General features: G+C 42.0%; 1 protein-coding gene and 1 non-coding gene across 5 annotated transcripts in view; both read right to left on the bottom strand.

Annotated features, from left to right (window-relative positions):
- The window catches only part of trrap (transformation/transcription domain-associated protein), a 77,123-nt gene extending 60,584 nt beyond the window's left edge, over positions 1-16,539 (bottom strand). Inside the window, exons 1-18 of one of the 4 annotated variants that reach the window (XM_053639108.1) lie at positions 16,357-16,539; positions 15,302-15,479; positions 11,624-11,673; positions 11,396-11,506; positions 11,169-11,273; positions 10,961-11,044; positions 10,816-10,872; positions 8,529-8,654; positions 7,764-7,841; positions 7,522-7,610; positions 6,019-6,115; positions 5,773-5,911; positions 5,190-5,268; positions 4,178-4,412; positions 2,853-3,183; positions 2,203-2,300; positions 1,771-1,965; positions 461-652 (exon numbers count right to left, since the gene is read on the bottom strand). In XM_053639108.1, the coding sequence (XP_053495083.1) occupies positions 461-652; positions 1,771-1,965; positions 2,203-2,300; positions 2,853-3,183; positions 4,178-4,412; positions 5,190-5,268; positions 5,773-5,911; positions 6,019-6,115; positions 7,522-7,610; positions 7,764-7,841; positions 8,529-8,654; positions 10,816-10,872; positions 10,961-11,044; positions 11,169-11,273; positions 11,396-11,506; positions 11,624-11,673; positions 15,302-15,401 (2,166 nt within the window). In that variant the 5' untranslated portion in view covers positions 15,402-15,479; positions 16,357-16,539. Of the gene's footprint in view, positions 1-460; positions 653-1,770; positions 1,966-2,202; positions 2,301-2,852; positions 3,184-4,177; positions 4,413-5,189; positions 5,269-5,772; positions 5,912-6,018; positions 6,116-7,521; positions 7,611-7,763; positions 7,842-8,528; positions 8,655-10,815; positions 10,873-10,960; positions 11,045-11,168; positions 11,274-11,395; positions 11,507-11,623; positions 11,674-15,301 lie in introns of all 4 variants that reach the window. The other 3 variants (XM_053639107.1, XM_053639109.1, XM_053639110.1) reach the window with 3 other exon arrangements.
- Positions 8,291-8,452, bottom strand: LOC128617576 (small nucleolar RNA ZL1). The gene has a single exon (XR_008387586.1). It is a non-coding gene; the product is annotated as a small nucleolar RNA ZL1 (small nucleolar RNA).
- Positions 16,540-19,293: the final 2,754 nt, after the last annotated feature.

Raw genomic sequence — 19,293 nt, 5'->3', positions numbered from 1 at the left:
AATCAATACATTCATCTCTATCTGTGAAAGCCACATAAAGTATGAGTATGTCATGCAGCACTAAAAAGCTGAAGGATGAATTACAGTTGTCATATTGAAATGTGACAAGAGAGAGCAAGTCAATTAATATGTCTGAAGATCATATCATGCTCTCAATAAACCTGGAGCTCTGGGTCAGAGAAAGGAAGACTGGAGCTCTTCCCTCTCGGCAACATTATTTCACAGTGACCTTCACTCAAGTCCTTGCTGTCAATCCGAGGCACGAGTGTCATTTCTCATCTGAGCAGCTGACAGAATGCATTAAAATTAATGTAGCGAGGCTACTAGCGCAGACGCGATCGACGGCATGGGTGTTGTCGTAGTTAGGAGTGTGCGAGACGCTCGGAGCCATCAAAATCCTCTTTCTAACCCAGCTATCTTAGTCGAAAAGACTTCGAGGACAAAGGTTACAGTTTCTGACCTTGAGCATCTGCTCATTCTCTGCAGCGAAGAGAGAAACCGAGCCAAACACGAGTTTGAAGAGTTTGAGGTAGAGGTTGGACAGCTCCACGTTGGAACCCATCTCGGGGAGCCGCTCCAAAAGGTACTCCACTAGGATGGTTGCAAACAGCGCCGAAGTCGACAGGTTAGCCAGGAAAGAGTTCGCCACAATCTGAAAAGAGAAAACCAATTTTTTTTTTTTTTTTTTTTTTTAAACACTTACAGCATTTAGCAGAAGCTCTTTGCCTGTATTCGCCCAATTATCACTTGTGAGCGTCCAGCGTTCTGATGAAAAACGGTAGCAGCTACATACATCTTCTAAAGCGAACTAGTTAAACACCACACCACGTCGTAATTACGGCGATTTGCTCACGTCCTTGTAGAATTCATAATTACAACTTGTGAACTACAGATTTTCGGAGAGCTCCGACTTGTACCACCTGACCGCTGAAACGTCAGGCAGAAACACTCAAAACGGCGGCGACTTTAGCGGTAAATTGCAGTCAAGTAGTTCTCTCGTAATATTTCTGTGTAATAATTTGCATCATTGATTAGTTTTAAGACTATTATTCATGTTTTACCAATGTGAGATCAAACGGAAAATACACGAAAGACATACAATCCAGTTTAACGTAGCTAGCGCCAACTGGACAACCGTCTGACGTCGCATAATTCCGAGTCACAGGACGTGAACAGCTCCGAGTAGAATGTCCAGGTTGTCATCTAGTAACTGCAGTACTTGCTAGGTTTGCTAGGATTCTAGCAACTGTATTAAGATGAAACCAAGATTAGAATTTTTTTCTTCCGTTCTTGTGTGCCAAACAATAAACAGTAAAGTAGCACTAACTGCAGGTAGGAACTAAGCTTGTGAGTGAGGGACTGAAGAAATGTCAGACCACGTGTGCCATAGTGTGGTCCAAGGAATCATTTGAGCCGAGCGTTCGGACTTGTCGCTTTACCATGTAATAGCTGATTTGCATAGAACAGTGAAAATCTCAATTCACACGTCGCTCGTCTCACTGTGGCTTTATCACTTGCTGCAGAAATCATGGTTTTGCATCACAAACATTCAAAGCAAATGAACGGGCTTCTGTCAGTTTGAGACTTGCTAGTGTGATGATAGGGTTATGCAGATTGACTTACAGAGATGCACTGAAAACAATAACAATAACAATAATAATAATAATAATAATAATATTCTAAAAGAGTCAGCACTTGGTTGACTGACATAATTACATACACACACAAAAAAAGTAGGGTTACCACACCATCCAAAGCAAGCACGCTTACCTGCAAGGCATAGTTTTTGGAGATCCTTTCGACCATGTATGGCACAGTGGTTTGGAAAATCTCTTTAAAAGTGAGTGGGTTCATCATGGTAAAGACTCCAGCAAAGTGCTCCAGGACCTCCTTCTCCTCCTTCATGCGGACAGTCTGACAGTTGGCCACGCGAATGTATGTCTGCCCGTTGCTTGCAATCTGTACCTGGCCAAAAGGGGGGGGTGTTGTCTCTGTGATAAGCTGTAGAGCTTCATTACCAGCATAAACACTCTGCGCCCCAGTCACGAATTCATAAGTCACAGAAAACTAATCAAACAGCATAATCATTCTCCTCCTGCACATTTTATACTCATGATAAAACTGCATTCCTCTGTTCTGAAAAGCAGTTTAGTGGAGGTCTATCACAGCCAAGACTGGACAATAATCAGGGGTCAGTCATACCTGGTAAATATCCAAAGCCTGCATGGCATATTTAACCAGCTTGATGTAGATCTGAGTCTCTTTGGGTTGAAGTTGCTTGTTGGGAATAAACTGGGCTTCTGCAATAAAATAGCAAAATGTGCAATATCGCAAAATATCATGTTATGATACATGAAAACATTAGATGATACACGATATACATCATAATATTTAGTTCTGCTGAGGATTGCTTATGTGATGCCGGCAAAACATCAGTCACAGTTTAAAAAGCCTACACAATGAAAGCCTTCCCTTTATTTAAAAATCAATAGGAGGAAGATAAAACAATTGCTAAAAAAGAATATAGATTTTAACATCCATCAGCTACTAATCTGTTCTGTACTGTAATAACCTGTTACAGAAAAATACTCGATACCCACTATGCTGCAAAACAAATAATAAAAAACTCATACATTTATACCATGACAGAGAGAGAGAGAGAGTGTGTGTGTGAGAGAGAGAGTGAGAGAGTGTGTAAGTGAGAGAGTGTGTGTGAGAGAGAGAGTGTGTGTGTGTGTGAGAGAGAGCGAGAGAGAGAGATGGTTGTTTGTTGTGTACTTGTTAAAGTGACAAAACCAAAAATTTTTATTCTTCTTATAACTTCCAAAATTTCTAAATTTAAAAGCTCTTACCTCCCGGAGCTTTGCAGGAGGTGATCCCCCATGTGATGGTCTTCACCCCACACACAAGGGTCTTCACCAGGCTGCGGCAGTCCGACACCTGGAAAGTTTGCTTGTCTTCTTTCTCCCCTGCTCGGTCAAAAGGCGTGGCAGAGGGCGGGGCCGGAGGGACTGGAGTGGGAGGGGCAGGCGGTGGTAAGGCTGGTGTGGTGGCTGTAGGAGTGGCAGGGACACCGGGCAACGCTCCTGGATCCACTACGCCCATCTCAGATTGGGGCTTGCACTTTTTGAAGATGGACACGAGCTGATAGCGTGCAATGGTGTGGAATTTTAACACAAATACCTGGTGGACAATATAAGAAAAGGGATTTCAGCAACTTTCGATTTGGAAATTTCAGCAAAACATGGGTGGAAAAATGCATGGTTACAATGACCAGGGTCAGACCAGAGGGCCTGAGGATGAACAGGACTCCATTTTGACTTCATGATTAACACACTACTACACAAACCCCCCTCAAGACCTGCTATTCTGCACATGCTCTGACCCGGTCGTCCAGCCATCACAATTCGGCCCTTTTCAAAGTCACTCAGATCCTTACGCTCGCCCATTTCTCTTACTTCCAACACATCAATTTTGAGAACTGACAGTTCACTTCCTGACTAATATACCCTACCCCTCGAGACGAGATAATCAACGTTATTCACTTCACGTGTCAGTGCTTTTAATGATATGGCTGATCTGTGTATATTAGAGATACTCAACTAAAATGTGTGAAGGTCTAGCTACATAGAAGTTCTGGCTTACAAATGTTAGGAGAAGCAATTAACATGACAGAATAGTGACACCAGTTACATTCTCATGCTTAACTATTAATAATTCATTCATGGCTGTAAATAAGAGAATTTGACATGGTTACATTTTGTTCCATAGCTTTGCTACATGTTTCCACTTTTGACCAGAGTGCCAGAGCCTCTGATCAGATGAGACTTCAGTTTAGCAAGCGTCCTTCACTGTCCGGTCGTCTTTAAATTTTGTTTTCAATACTGAGAAGTGTATGAAAGGCTGCGAAACCTTTTTCCTTTCTGAATGAATGTTTCTAGCCCTGTAGCTAGTCTCTGGCCCGATGAGCTGCCTTCAGCTACGTCATTTACATAAACGCATAAACTGCAACGTTGGATCTTCTACAGAAGTTGGGCTAGTTTAGAAAACTGCAGTTGCTTTTGTTCATACATTGACTGGCTCTGCTACAGTGTTTTACTTTCTAGTACATGGTTTGGTCAGCTGAAGTACTTGGAGGTCCACTAGCTGTTGGCCCCGGTATAAGGTCCTGCCTCACCTCCAGCATCCTCATGAGGATATCTCTGCCGTTGCCGTTCTCCTGTTCACTTTTGGAGCGGATGCAGTCCACCAGGTTGAGCAGCAGTTTGCATGACATGGTCTGAATGCTGCTGGGCAGGGACTCGTCATCAATGTTCTTAGCGAACAGTTGCACAGCCAGTGAGAGGTCCGTTAGAGGCAAGTTCTGCCTGACGTGGTGTACAAGGTCGGCAAGCGTGCTGTAGGCCAGGGGTCTGAAAGAGAAAAGGACTTTAACTACACATTCGTATCTTTCCATCATTGCTCTCACCAGTGTAGTGAGAATAAGATGAACGCACAGATGGTGCGTTCATCGTGGTTTTGGTTCATTTGTTTGACAATGACAGATCATTTGAGACAAACGCTTCAGACAGTCTGGTGAGGTTTTCAAAAAAGCAGTCCAGAATAAACAACTCTAATCATCCTGACAGAGCCAAATATGAGCCAGATTTGCCTGCTGAAGGATGAGCTGATTTGGAGTGGAAGCAATGCTGGCAGGCGTGTGACACTTGGTGTCTGAGTGATAGACAGTGACCAGCGCCAGGACAGGTTCCCACCCTCTATCCCATGGAGGTGCTGACAGGCTGGCACTCAGAGAGAGCGAGAGAGAGAGTGAGAGCGAGAGTGAGAGCGAGAGAGATAGATACTTGGACCTCTTTAGTCCATTGGGTTTTCTCATATCAGCAACGCATCATTAACTAGTCATCTTCACATTTTCTGATCATTGCATTTCCCCTCTGCATAGATTTGTCACTAAAGTGGCAGTGACTGCAGTGTGAAGATGCCACAGTACCATTGCCAACCCTACTAAATTTCAGCACACTCTGGGATCTGATAGAAAATGTGCCAACACCTGCCAGCATCTCTAATGGGACACAACGATGCAGTTCTGCTGACTGGTGTCACATTCATTCACACCTGTTCAAGGTATGCAAGAAAGGGGTTATCAAAGGAAGAAAGCAAGAAAGGGGTTATCAAAGGGTGCCTCTTACCGCAGAGTCTCCCTCGCCGTGTAGCCCGAGCCGATGAGTATCGACTCATCGAAAAGCTTGTCCATGCATGGAATGAATTCTGCAAGATAAATAGTCTATCAGATGCCAGCACAACCTCTCAGCATTACAGAAAGGGCAAACAACCCCTGAACCACGAGCCATCAATGCTGTGTCTTTGTAGTCAGAGCTTCTCATCGATTCAGTTATTCTCTACAGGACTAATGATTAAGCCGAGTGTATCGCGTTGCCTTCTCAACTGCTATTGATTGAGAACTGAAGCTCACGGAAAACACCGCGGGAGTCTAGCGCGATGCCGCGCCGTCAATTTTGTACTTCGTTAAAAAACTTCTTCGGATATTAGACGCAAATAAACTCACAAAGATCATTAGCATCACAAAATGATATTTCGAAAGCCTCGCAGTGTGCTGAAGTATTTTCCCCACGTCATATCATATCGAACCACAGTTTTAGATATTCGGCATGCTTTGTTTGTGTACCACCAATAAAAACAGTGCTGGAAGTGTGTGACCGAGGTGGGAGTGTGTTACGGTGCAACATGGCGTGTAGAGAGAGGGGGACTTACGGCTGCGAAGATCTGTGGTGAGGATGTGCTTAGCAGCGATCAGCAGCTCTTTGCGCAAGTGAGCGGTCTCAGGAGGACAGTTAGACAGCAGCTGCAGCATCCCTTTCACCATCTGCTGAGAATACTTCCCAACCAGATCCTGACCAAGTGTGCACACACACACACAACAATTCAGTAATCACACAAAGAGAAGTCAATGTCAATACTTTTTAAACGTAGATCAATAAGCACTAATAACCAAAATACCTGATAGAGGCGGATGATGTAAGCCAAAAAGGACAGGGTCTTGATTTGAGCGGCAATGAAATCTGCATAAAGCTCTTTATTATATAGTTTGTGTTGCCTGTAACGATCAGAGATGGGCACAAATCAGAATTCGATAAACTTGATATTCTCTTATCCCATATGTTCTCAACCCTAGGGTTGTGACCCCATGTAGAGAGACCTGAGATGTGGGACATTTTTTTTGTTTTTTTTAACCAACTGTTATTTATAATGTAGTTCTATGCACATGAACATGATTTATGGAAATATTTTAAAAAAAAAAAATTAAAACTCTCAGAAAACTCCATTAGCCTTCCTGCACTTTGAAGCGCCTCTTAAACCCATTTTACACCAGACTGCAAGCAGTGCCAAGACCAACATACAGTCATGTTGATCAACCTGAGAGGTCACAGAGAATCTCTTTAAAAATAAACAAATTTATTTTTACGCAGCATGATTACAGCTCAGGCTGGAAAATCTACTAAATACAATATTCATGCTACATTTTGCATTATATGCCCATAATCTCTACAGCACATGGGTGATGGTTCAGTCGGTGTCGCTTTGGCATTGGTGAAAACCAAAACAGAGTGGAGACATGAAATAAATATACTACATACACAGTATTATATACAGTAATAATGCATGTTTATAATCTGTACTAAAACGGTGCAAGAGAGCACGGAAATGAACGCTTTTTGGTGTAAAATGGGTTTTACGCTCATGAAAATGTGGCACACAATACGCGAATCTGATTATTCTGAATATTTAATTTTTTATTTATAGTAATGCACTACATTTCTTAAACAGTGGTCCTATCATTTCTAATGGACACATTAGGAAATATTAGGAGAATTTCATGCCCTTAAAATAAATCCTCTGGTCAAAAACTTCCGCGAACCCTTGCCCTTAGAGGGCAACCGATGGTGGATTTTACAGATAACCAAGTTGGGCGGTGCCTACCGATAACTGATTTATCAATCGATAGTTTTTAAACGTGAAAACTGAATGAAAACATAACACTCAAAGTAAAATATTGCTGAATTATATTACAAAAATAAACAGTACTGGTTGTACCATGTACAATATACTGTACTTTTGAAAATGAAATAAATATATAAAGGTTTATATACATTAACTATTAATAAATATTGAAGTAAATAAAAGATATGCATCCAAACGGAACCAAAAAGTAACACTCCAAATAACAAATAAAAATAGAGACATCCAAAAGGAATCAAAAAGCACTTCAAATAACAACAAAATTAGTCAGCGATAGTTTTTATTTCGTCTCTAGAGGCCGCTCTCGTGCTATATAATGACAGCGGACCCTTCTCAGCCGCTCCCCGGAAAAAAAAACTGATAGCTCCAGCAACCAGTTATCAGTGCCGATTAATCTGTAAAACCCATCAATCGGTCGACCTCTACTTGCCATACACAACGGCAAACTTTGCACTAGCGTGTTCTTAAAAAGATGAAACTTACCGTGCTTGAGAGGTCACTTGCAGCATGATGGTGTTCATGATCAGCGGCACAAACTCAGACACCACGTTGTGAATGTTTAGTTTGTAGAGCTGCAGAAGAATGAAAGAAGTCATTAGAACATTGGCAGAACGTACGGCTTACCGTCAGGGGGACCAACTAGGATACGGGTCATTTTTACACCGAGTACTCAGTGTTCTTTTATGAGTCTGTGGATGTATGAACGTGTGATGTGTCTTCTTCACCTGATACATGAGAACCACAATGATTGGCAGTTCAGCCAGGACCTTGAGAGACAGCGACCCCCGGGGAATGATGGTATGCTGCAGCACAGAGAGGAGACAAATGAGACACACCCTGCGGGACGACATCACTCAGAAACAACACCGAGCTCGGCTGCTTACTGGTGCACCAGCTGTCACTAATAAAATATGACACGAGGAGTAATTAATTGAAAGCGATTCTCCCCTAGCGTGAAGCTTAATGATCACCGTGTCTATTTGAAGGGACATTCATTGATTATCAAACAGCTGTAGATGATGCAATATCTCTCAGTTCAGACACTAAAGACCATAAACGTTTGTAATTGACGGGGAAGCACGTCAATCACAGGGGGACGACACCCTCTACTGGCTGTAAAGAGAAATACCGTTCAGAGGAACACAACAGAGAGGAGACATGCTGAGTGATAAAAACAGCTCTCAGACATCACATAAGCATCAGATTCTCAGCCAAGTGTAAATGAATCTGTAAATTGAGCTTCAGAGCAGCAGAGACACTCAGATCTTATCAGTTTTACTTTCAGCGCCCAGGACTGATGGTACATTATAAGCACAAGCGTGCGCGCACACACACACACACACACACACACACACACACACACACGTACCATTCTCTGGGCTAAAGCACATCGCCCTCATCATTGTGTCTCTAGTATTTACGTATTTAAAAAAAAAAAAAACACAGATAAAAACTATGGAGAAAACACGCAGAGCTCTGAAGGCACTGACCGTGCGGGTCTCGCTGTCCTCCCGCTCAGGAGCAGTCTTCACCAGCACTGAAGTGATCATGCCCACCATCTCTGGAGAGGGCACCGTGTTCTCCGCTATCACCTGAGGATTCTCAAAGTACCTCGTCTAAGAGGAAAAAGAGGACAGTTAAAAAAAAATCAGCACACTACAGATTATGGTGCACAATATCCCAGACAATGACGATTCACTATTGTCATACGCACAGGGCAGTAGGTTGCAGCGCACAGCGAGCGCGTGGCGGGTTACGGCGCACAGCGAGCGCGTGGCGGGTTGCGGCGCACAGCGAGCGCGTGGCGGGTTGCGGCGCACAGCGAGCGGTCGCGGTTCATCATCACAACTATTCGGCCGATTTAAGAACAAAACCGTTTTATTACAGCATCATTGAAAAATAAATCGCCACAAAACATTAGTTCCACGTTGTACAGGACCAGCTTGTCATCCCTTTAAATACAAAAACTGTGACTCGGAATAAGACGTCCTTCTTATTCCCACTGAGTGGATCTTTTAATCAGTCCATACAGGATTTCAGAGACGGTTTTTTTGTGATTTTTGCCTGCAACAATGCTTGTTTTTCTAAATTTGAGATGCAACTTGCTAATTTTTTGTGCTTTTTTTTTATTAAACTAATTTAATTGGCGAAATTGCACAAAAATACGCAGTGATGCTTGCAACGTTTTAGCTGTACTCGTGTTTGACGCACGTGTCAAGATCTTACTTAAAAAAAAGACAAAGTACATGGTCAAGAGTACACCGTCAAAAAATATTCGAGAGTTCTTTCAGAAATTTCAAAATGAAAAACGGTTTAAAAAGCGTGCTTTTTTTTTTCTTACGAAATAAAATTTAATACACATGGTATTTTCAAATGTCCTCAGGTAAGTTACAAATACTGAGGTGTAATAACTGCGTCTGTAGTCATTCAGAATAACTTTCAGTTATACTCAGGTAATGTACAATGTGAATCAAGTAGGGCTCTCCCTGGACGTGTGTAGTGATGATGTCCCATGACACGTTTGGGCCCAAATCAGCAGAAAATCTGCGGTAATGTTGAAAAATTGCAAGTCCCTCAGAATACTGTGGAGTTTGCTTGATTTTGCTCAGCACTGCGATCGCAAAATCCTGGAGGGATTGTTAAATTAAGGAATAATACACGACATGAAGTGTTTTATTCCTCTTTTACCAAAGCATATCTACAGTTAGTTACAGTTACATTTATGTAGCGCTTTTCTAGACACTCAATACTGCTTTACATACAGTATTATGGAGGGTGGGGGATCTCCTCAACCACCACTAGTGTGTAGCTTCCACCTGGATGATGCAACGGCAGCCATAGTGCACCAGAACACCCACCACACACCAGCTATTAGTGGAGAGGAGAGAGTGATGTAGCCAATTCAGAGATGGGGATTATTAGGGCCCATGATAGAGAAGGGCCAGTGGGGAAATTTCACCATGACACCGGGGTTATATCCCTACTCTCTTACGAGAAGTGTCCTGGGATTTTTAATGACCACAGAGAGTCAGGACCTCGGTTTAACGTCTCATCCGGAAGACTGTGCTGTTTTTACAGTATAGTGTCCCCGTCACTATTCTGGGGCATTAGGCCCCACACAGACTACATGGTGAGCGCCACCTGCTGGCCTCACTAATACCACTTCCAGCAGCAACCTTAGTTTTCCCCAGGAGGTCTCCCATCCAGGTACTGGCCAGACTCAACCCTGCTTAGCATCAGTGGGAAAGCAGGTGAGAACTGTGGGGACATATGGGTCTGGCAACAATCTTTTTTATTTATTAAAGAGAATGCAATTTTTTATCAGTTTATAGTCGAGTTGTGTGTTTTTTTCTCTCAAAGATAATAAGACAAAAAAAAATACAGCTTTGCCTCACTGTTATAAATCAGCAACACTGAAGACTCCTTACAAAAACATTAAACAAATGTCTCCTTACAGAATGTCATAATTACACCTTCTTTTTTTTTTTTTTTATCTGTTTACGTGGAGAATCTATTATACAAATCCTTTTAGAAGTTGTTACTATCGAAACAATCCTGAAACTGGCTGTTGCAGAAAATCAGTCAATACCTACTGAATCGAGAATTCAGTAGTGCAGTGGTATAAATGCTGCTAACTTTTAAAACGCACTCAAACAAACCACCAACGTGTGCTGTAAAAACACTGAGTTTAAAGCGAGTAATTGTACAGACCAAGCACAAATATCTAGCACCAAAATGAACAATAATTTACCAATTTAATATTACAACAGTACATACCACTACTTTTGGCAGATCTTTGTAGATTTGCTTCACAAAGTCCAGAAAATGATGAATCTGTTAGAAAAATAAAAGTGTCAACAGTTGCTTTGGCTGCTTGATTTTGCTCTGTAACTAATACAGCTGGAGATGATGCAGCGTTTACCTCTTGAGAGATCGGAGGTCTGAACTGCTTATGCAGTTCAATGATGATGCGCAGACAGATGAGCACATTTTCCTCACTTTCAATCTAGGGAACAAAACAGAAGGATTCAAAACGCAGTACGAACAATTGGAGTCAACGTGCAATAGTGACTATAACGAGTAAATACTGCACCTGTGGTGCAGACATCCTACTGTGAAAGCTAACTAACCTCGAGGAAGCGAAACATCACAGACAGGATGTTCTTTACATGAGGTCGCAGGTGCTCGTTGGTAGGGATGCGGTGGATAATTTCAAGGACCAGTTTCCTTAATTGCTGTCAGGGAACATCAGAGTAAGAAACCTGATTGCGCTTAAACCATGAAGTGCTTCCATGGTTAAGGTTGAGAGTAACAGTACAGAGAGATTAGTTAGGTAGAAAAGGTGAGAGTAAAGCACCTGGGTGGGCTTCTCCTGAAGAAACTGCACCTCTCCATCCTGAAGAAAGGTGAGAAAGCGGGGGATGATGTGTTCCAGAAAAGTTGAGTACTGTGGAGACGACGTCACGTTCTAGACAAACAAGATTTAACGATATAAAAATTCAAAATAGATGTACAATATTTTTGTATTAAAAAACAAAACATACAAATGCTAAGGTCTACATTTCTGATTGACTTTAGGGCTTACCTCAAAGTTTTCACTGACTTCCTGCATCATTTTCAGCTTGGTCTCATCCTCTAAAAGTATCCAAGAGAGCAGCATATAGTTGGTGACTCGTATTATCAGTTTTCCTTTCACCACCAAATCTTATAATCACGCACAAACACAATCTGTCGCAGTAGTCACACGTTCTCTCATACACACCTCACAGTTTAGGCTAGAACTTTTAGAAGACCTGATTACTTTTCAGCAAATACTGCCAAGCCTTCTTTCAGACTACTTAAACTCAGCATTTGTGTTTTGGTGAAGTGTGTTTGAGGTTTTTCAGTCATCCAGGCCTGCAGTCCAATCGAAAACCATTTGGGAAGTTACTGGGCATCACTTCCACTCTCGCACGGCAGTGTCAAACAGGAAATCCGCCCATATTTGGGAAACTGACTGCTAACAGTTGGCTCAGGTTGTACACTGTGTGCTCTTCAAGATGTTCAGAGGGCTGTCACCTTGACATTACTGCTGCATTCGATTTACCTCAGAAGTGGTGAGTAGGATCTGGGAAGGATACTATTTTCGACCTCCCTGCATTCGAGGTACAAAGTGTGTGTGTCTTTACTTAACAACAACCTAGTCAGCTAACCATGATGAGTGATGTACGTTTTCTTCCTCGAAACAGCACACAGGCCACAGATTCCATAGCTATAGATTTACTAAGTGAATGCACTCCTGGGCAAATAAAGAAAATATTTTTAAAAAACATTTTTTTTTAAATACAGAGATTTTATATATATGTGTGTTTATTTATAAAAAATTTATTTTATTTGCCCTGGAGTGCATTCACTTGTTATATTATATATATATATAATTTTAAGCTTTTAATGACATTAACAATAACTCATCGGTCAGGAAATGAGCAAGAATTAAACAAACGCACTTCTGAGAGCTCCTGTGCCACCATTTGCTCATTTATTTTGCTGCAGTGAACTGTTTGGAGAAAAGCTAGAAACAGGGAAATTATTTCATTTATATAGTCGTCTTGTACTTAAAGGTGAAATCATAATAATGATTCAAATGTTTGATGTAAAATTTAAACCAACACATGTCTGGCTGCACAAAATTAAATGAAATGAAAAAAAAAATTAAATACAAATAAAAAAGCTGTCCAAAGATTATCCCACGAGGCTTACACATTTAAAGAAATCAAAGGAAAAGCTATCCCATACTCAAAAGTTACTTTATCTATTTGTTTAGTTTTTGCTCATTTCCTGGCCAACGATTTGTTGTTAAGACCATTAAAAGCTCAATATTTTACCACTCTTTTTTGCCCAGTAGTGTTTGTCTGTATGTTGACTGACCTAAAGCAAAAAATGCTTACATACATATACATACACACACACATATATATACATATATACATACATATACATATATATATGTGTGTGTATATATATATATATATATATATATATATATATATATATATATATATATATATATATATATATACATATACACACATACATATACACACACACAAAAAACATAACTCATTTAAGAGTAAAGAAGTGCTATCTTGTTTTCTTTCTGATGCTGTGAGCAGCAATGTCATATATTGGAAAGGAACTCATAGTTGATGAAGACTAGTAGACAAACGGGATTTTTGTTGAATTAATGGGATCTCTTATTTGGCTTTTCTTGGTTCAAGGTTTGGGAATCAGAATCCACGGCCAATCCCCGAGTCCCAGTTGGCATACTTATACCCTGCACTAAAAGCATGTACTCTTTTTGTGAAGGAAAAGTACATACTTCTGAGTGTGTAGTAAGAGAGTATAAAAGTAATGGGCCATACTAATACATTGCGTAAAGGAAGAGAACGGTATCGCCTGGAAGAGAACACAGTCACTGTAAACAAACTCCTCGCTGCATTTCAGCTTTTCTTGATTCATTATTCCTTATATAGTTTATACCTATATAATTTATCACTCCCTTGATTTATTTTGCCACATTCCATTTACATTTCTCTAAACGAGTCCTTGAATTCGGCGAAGCAAACCATCAGAAAACTCGAGTTGGGGGAAATATTAGCGAAAAAGTGTCCATGGATCCACACTTTGAAAATCTAACCAGAAATAGAAGATCACCTTTGGGATACTCATTTGGGACACACTAATTCTAATCTCGGATACTATTTAGGACGGTCGGTATGCAAATTGGGACGCAGGGAACGCAGGAGTTTTGAGCCAAAACGTGTACATTTCGAATCTGGCTTTAGACATGCAGTTTGGAAGTTGCTCTCTGTCTTCTTTATTTGAAGTGTTTTTTGTACTCGGTGGATGTGTGATGCTGACACACATGAACACGTCTCCATCGTGCTCAGTTAACATGGGGTTGTCAGTGACTATATTTACATGGACAGCAGTAACCTAATTATTGACCTTATTCTGAATAAGACAATATTGTGATTAAGATGTTTACATGAGTCGCTTTTAGAATTTTCCTTTCATGGTCCCGTGTTACAGAATGTAGATCGATTAATGGCATGTCATTACGTCCCCACGCCACGCTGTATGATGTTCCCTCCAGAATTTCACGTATCAACATACAGTGGGTCTTCGTTATGGAACCGTATACAGTTTTGTGGGTTTCGTTTTTAATTTTACGAAAGCTTCAAGTGCAGTTAATTATTTGTCACGCTATACGTGCAAATAGTCGACTGCTTGAAGCCATGGGCTGCGTCCCAAACCGCGCACTTACCTACATGTATTAATAAATATAATATGTGTATATCGCCTACTATATAGTAGGTAAGTTTGCGGTTTGGGACGCAGCCTGCTCTCGTTTGCCGTCAAACGGTTGAGCACTGCTGTGTGTGATCGTGTCCTGTCGCAGACTGCGGTGAAAACTCCCACACGGTGTTAATAGTGTGATTAAGGTGTGTACATGTCTATAACACATGTCGATAATGCGACTAAAACAGGAATACTCCACATGTCTCCATTCGATTTGTGTTTACTTCAAGTATAACTTTAGTCGGATTAAGGTCATCAATAATCGCTGTTTACATGATAGTTTCTTAATCAGAGTATGGTCTTAATCGGGTTAATATCTGAATATTCAGTACGTTTACATGGACAACAATATTCCGATATTAACACACCACGGCAGTGCTCAACTGTTTGACGGCAAACAAGAGAGCATGGCTGAGTACGAAACCGCGTATTTACCGACTATACACACACACACACGTATCTCAGCTACTATATAGTGGGTGAGTATGCAGTTTCAGACGCAGCCCATAGCCTCAAGCAGTAACCTTTTTGCACTTATAGCATCACAAATAATTAACCGCACTTGAAGCTTTCGTAAAATTAAAACTGAATTAAAACTGAAACACCGGAAACTGTATACAGTATCATAACGCACACCAACTGTATGTTGATACGTGAAATTCTGGAGGGAACGGTGTGGCGTGGGGACGTAATGACGTGTGCGGTTAATCCATCTTTATTCGATAACATGTAAAACCGGAACATGAAAAGAATATTCTAAAAGCGATTCATGTAAACACCTTAATCACAATATTGTCTTATTCAGAATATGGTCAATAATTAGATTATTGTTGTCCATGTAAACATAGTGAGTGAGAGCTCTACCAGCACCACTCCGATGGAAAAACTGAAGTGGCAGCATGGATGCGTGTTTGCCACTCACGCGTGTTGTTATCGGTGAGGGCGGCTACGAACTGCAGGTACTTCTTCATGAGGGTGGTCTGATCCACCACGGTGGCGCTGGGCGTGGCCACGAACGCCATGACGACGGCGGCGGCGCGTGCAGCTCAATCAGGGGTGGGCCGGTGCGTGCAGGGTTAATCAGCTCAAACTCATCCTGTCTGCAATGACACAGATATCACACACACAGTCAGTCAATCACTCGCTCATACACACATATATACAAGCAACGCTACACGCCCATGTTACTGACTTGATGTGATGAACACCGGGCGCGCGCGCGGGATTTCTTGCGCTTTATAACCAGGGGGTGATGATATACAAGTATTCAAATAAACACATAACTTAAAATATATATATATTTAAAGGCTATTCCTAATAACCAGCAATGTACATGATGCATCAGGAAGGCGGTGTCTCAAACAGTCTGCAGTGCACAACACTGTGCTTCACTATACTGTACACAACTCCCATCATACACACTGCACATCACACACACACACACACACACACCTATCACAGCATGCTTTGAAAGTTGCACAGAAACTTCATTAAGGATCCCAGTCAACTTTTAACCGCACGCGCGCCAAGCTGTAGGCTACAGAGCGAGCAGCTAAGCTAATTAGCGCGCTAACAGCACGAGCTGCTGCTGCTGCGGTAAACAGGACACATTACTGCGGTGGGAAGTTAGAGAGAGCGCGAGAAAGCTTGAATACACGGCGTTTAAACACGCGAGCATTAAAACCGTCACGCACATACACGTGTAACGGATTATAAATGGCATTCCCCGCCGGCGCGTGAGGTTTTTACACTGGGAATAACACGCGCACCATTCACAACACACTGGAGCTAACTTCGCTAACTTAGCAGCTCAGTGTCATTTCCCCCCAATTCAGTGCTAATTACACCCGCGCATTAATCTTTACACAAACATCCGCGCGCGCAGCAACGCTAAGCGATGATATTCCGCACTGTATAAATAAAAGTAAAAAAAAGCAAACAAAATAAATAAATGAAAGAAAGAGCATCCAGACTCACCAGCAAACGGAAAACGGAAGCAGTTTTATTTGCATTTCCGCTCACGCTGAATCATATACGGCGGAGGATTTTTTGAAGACTCCAGCACTCCGCCAGCCGACTGAGTAACTGATACTGTACATATCTCCGGTTTAATATCAAACCAAATTGCACTGTATGTACCTCTTCAAACATCCCACACCATTACAGAATCCAAATGTGTGTCTATCTAATAGTTCTGCCATTTTCATTACGACAATATAGTCCTGAGCGGAAGGATATTCCACTAGAGTAGAAGTGAGAAGACCATCGAAAGTAATGGTCTTTCATTTCCATTGTATTTAAACTGGTGTGTAGTTTGCTCTATATTAAAAACAAAACCTGCTTCCTAGCCATCGAATATCTATCCATGTATAAGACTAAACATGGCATATATCAAAAAGTATCAAGCTGACTACAGAAGTTCGATTTACTTTAAATACTGAGCTCTGTGTGCATTTATAAATGAAAACCATTTAAATATGATTTAAAAACAAACCTCGACTTAGGTCAATCACTTCTGTAATCAACCTTCATGCATTTAATATCGTGCACATACATAAGAAAGGGCTGGTTGTATAAATATTCAGGCGTAATTAAATTGTAAGACCACATGAGGGCGCTGTTTGTTGTCAATGCCTGTCATACTGTATGCCAAGAAGGGCTGCTTTGAGTGTTTCTACAAGTGATGATCTCCTGGGATTTTCATATCAATAGTCTCTAGAGCAGGGGTGTCCAATCTTATCCGGAAAGGGCCGGTGTGGGTGCAGGTTTTCATTCCAACCAAGCAGAAGCCACACCTAAGTCTACTGAAAGCCAAGATCAACTGATTAAACAAGTGGAATCAGGTGTGGCTCCTGCTTGGTTGGAATGAAAACCTGCACCCACACCGGCCCTTTCCGGATAAGATTGGACACCCCTGGTCTAGAGACTCTTGGGTTCCACTCCTGTCAGCCAAGAGCAGGAATCTGAGGCTATCATTGGCACAGGCTCCCCCAAACTGGACAGTCGAAGATTAGAAAAAAATCACCTGGTCTTTTTCCAGTCTGTAGAATTTGGGTGAGTGTTAGGATTTGTGAATAGAGAATCTTCGGGTTACAATTCTTAAGAAGAGAGAAAGCGAAATTACACAAAAAGACGATGCCCTCGCCCCACTACACACTTCCCGCCAGTGACTCTGTGCACATGAGAGCCTCAGATTCTTCTTCTTGGCTGAGAGGAGTGGAACCTGATGTGGTCTTCTGCTGTTGTAGCCCATCCACCTCAACGTATGATGTGTTTTGTGTTCTGAGTTGCTTTTCTGATCACCATGGCTGTTAAGAGTGATCATTTGAGTTACTACACACTGGGTGTGTGTATGTGTGTGTATGTGTGTGGGTGTGTGTGGGTGTGTGGGTGTGTGTGTGTGTGTGTGTGTGACTCGTGAGCTCTGGCAGCTATCCATGTGATGTAAAAGTAAACATCTACTTGATGTAAAAGAAAATGCAATTATTCAGACCAGGCCACCTTCTTACATTGCTCCATGCTCCAGTTCTGATGTTCACGTGCACGTTGTAGGCGGTGGACAGGGGTTAGCATGGGCACTCTGACCGCTCTGCAGCTACACAGCCCCATACACAGCAAGATGCGATGCACTGTGTGTTCTAACATCTTCAGAAATTTGTGCTACAGAAGCTCTTCTGTGGGATCGGACCAGACAGGCTACCCTTCGCTCCCCATATGCATCAATAAGCCTTGGGCACTAATGACCCTGATGCCGGTTCACCGGTTGTCCTTCCTTGGACACATTTTGGTAGGCACTAACCACTGCATACCAAGAACACCCCACAAGACCCACCGTTTTTGGAGATGCACTGACTCAGTCGTCTAGCTATCACAATTTGGCCCTTGTCAAAGTTGCTCAGATCCTTACGCTCGCCCATTTTTCCTGCTTCCAACACATCAACTTTGAGAGCTGACTGTTCACTTGCTGGCTAATATCCCACCCATGGACAGGTACAATTGTAAGGAGATCCATCCATCCATCCATCTTCAACCGCTTACTCCTTTTCATGGTCACGGGAAACCTGGAGCCTATCCCAGGAAGCATCAGGCACAAGGCGGGGTACACCCTGGACAGAGTGCCAGTCCATCGCAGGGAATTGTAAGGAGATAATCAATGTTATTCACTTCACTGGTCAGTGGTTTTAATGTTATGACTGATCGTTGTGTATACTGTATACAGTATACTGTGCGTGTCTCGCTTGCTCACTCACGTTACGGAAGTCATTAAAAGCACAAATAGACACAAATTGAGTAGACTCGTGGTAATAAGACACAGGTGAGAATCATCACGCGCTACCTGCTGGTTCGACCCACCTCCTCTCTGTCCCCAGCTGACACTCGACCATGCCCACACTGCCACAATGATATAACTCATGATGTTAGAAGTGAAATGAATTCAATCAGTCTTCCAAATTACAGAGAAATGCATCCAATCTAATCATGCATCAAGACAATGACCCAAAACACACTGCCAAACAATGGACTTTATCAGGGGGAAAAAGTGGAAGGTTTTAGACTGGCCAAGTCAATCACCAGACCTTAACCCAATTGAGCAGCATTTCACCTCCTGAACAGGAGACTGACGGGAGGAACACCCCCCCCCCCCCCCCCCACAAAACAAAAACAACAACAACTGAAAGAAGCTGCAGTACAAGCCTGGAAAAGCATGACAAAAGAACAATGTAACAGTTTGGTGATGTCAGTGGGTCACCAGTTTGATGAAGTTATTGCAAGCAAGTGATATGCAACCAAATATTAAGTGTTATTTACTTTCACTCACTTCAAGACTACCTACTCCAATAAGTACCTGAAACTTGGTTGGTTTGCGACCAAAGGTTCCATGTTTTAAGTTGTTTAATACATCTAGATGTAAAT

Source organism: Ictalurus furcatus, chromosome 13 (assembly GCF_023375685.1).
Source record: "Ictalurus furcatus strain D&B chromosome 13, Billie_1.0, whole genome shotgun sequence".
NCBI lineage: Eukaryota > Metazoa > Chordata > Actinopteri > Siluriformes > Ictaluridae > Ictalurus > Ictalurus furcatus.
Note: the sequence above shows the minus strand (reverse complement) of the source record. Positions and strands in the feature narration are given on the sequence as shown.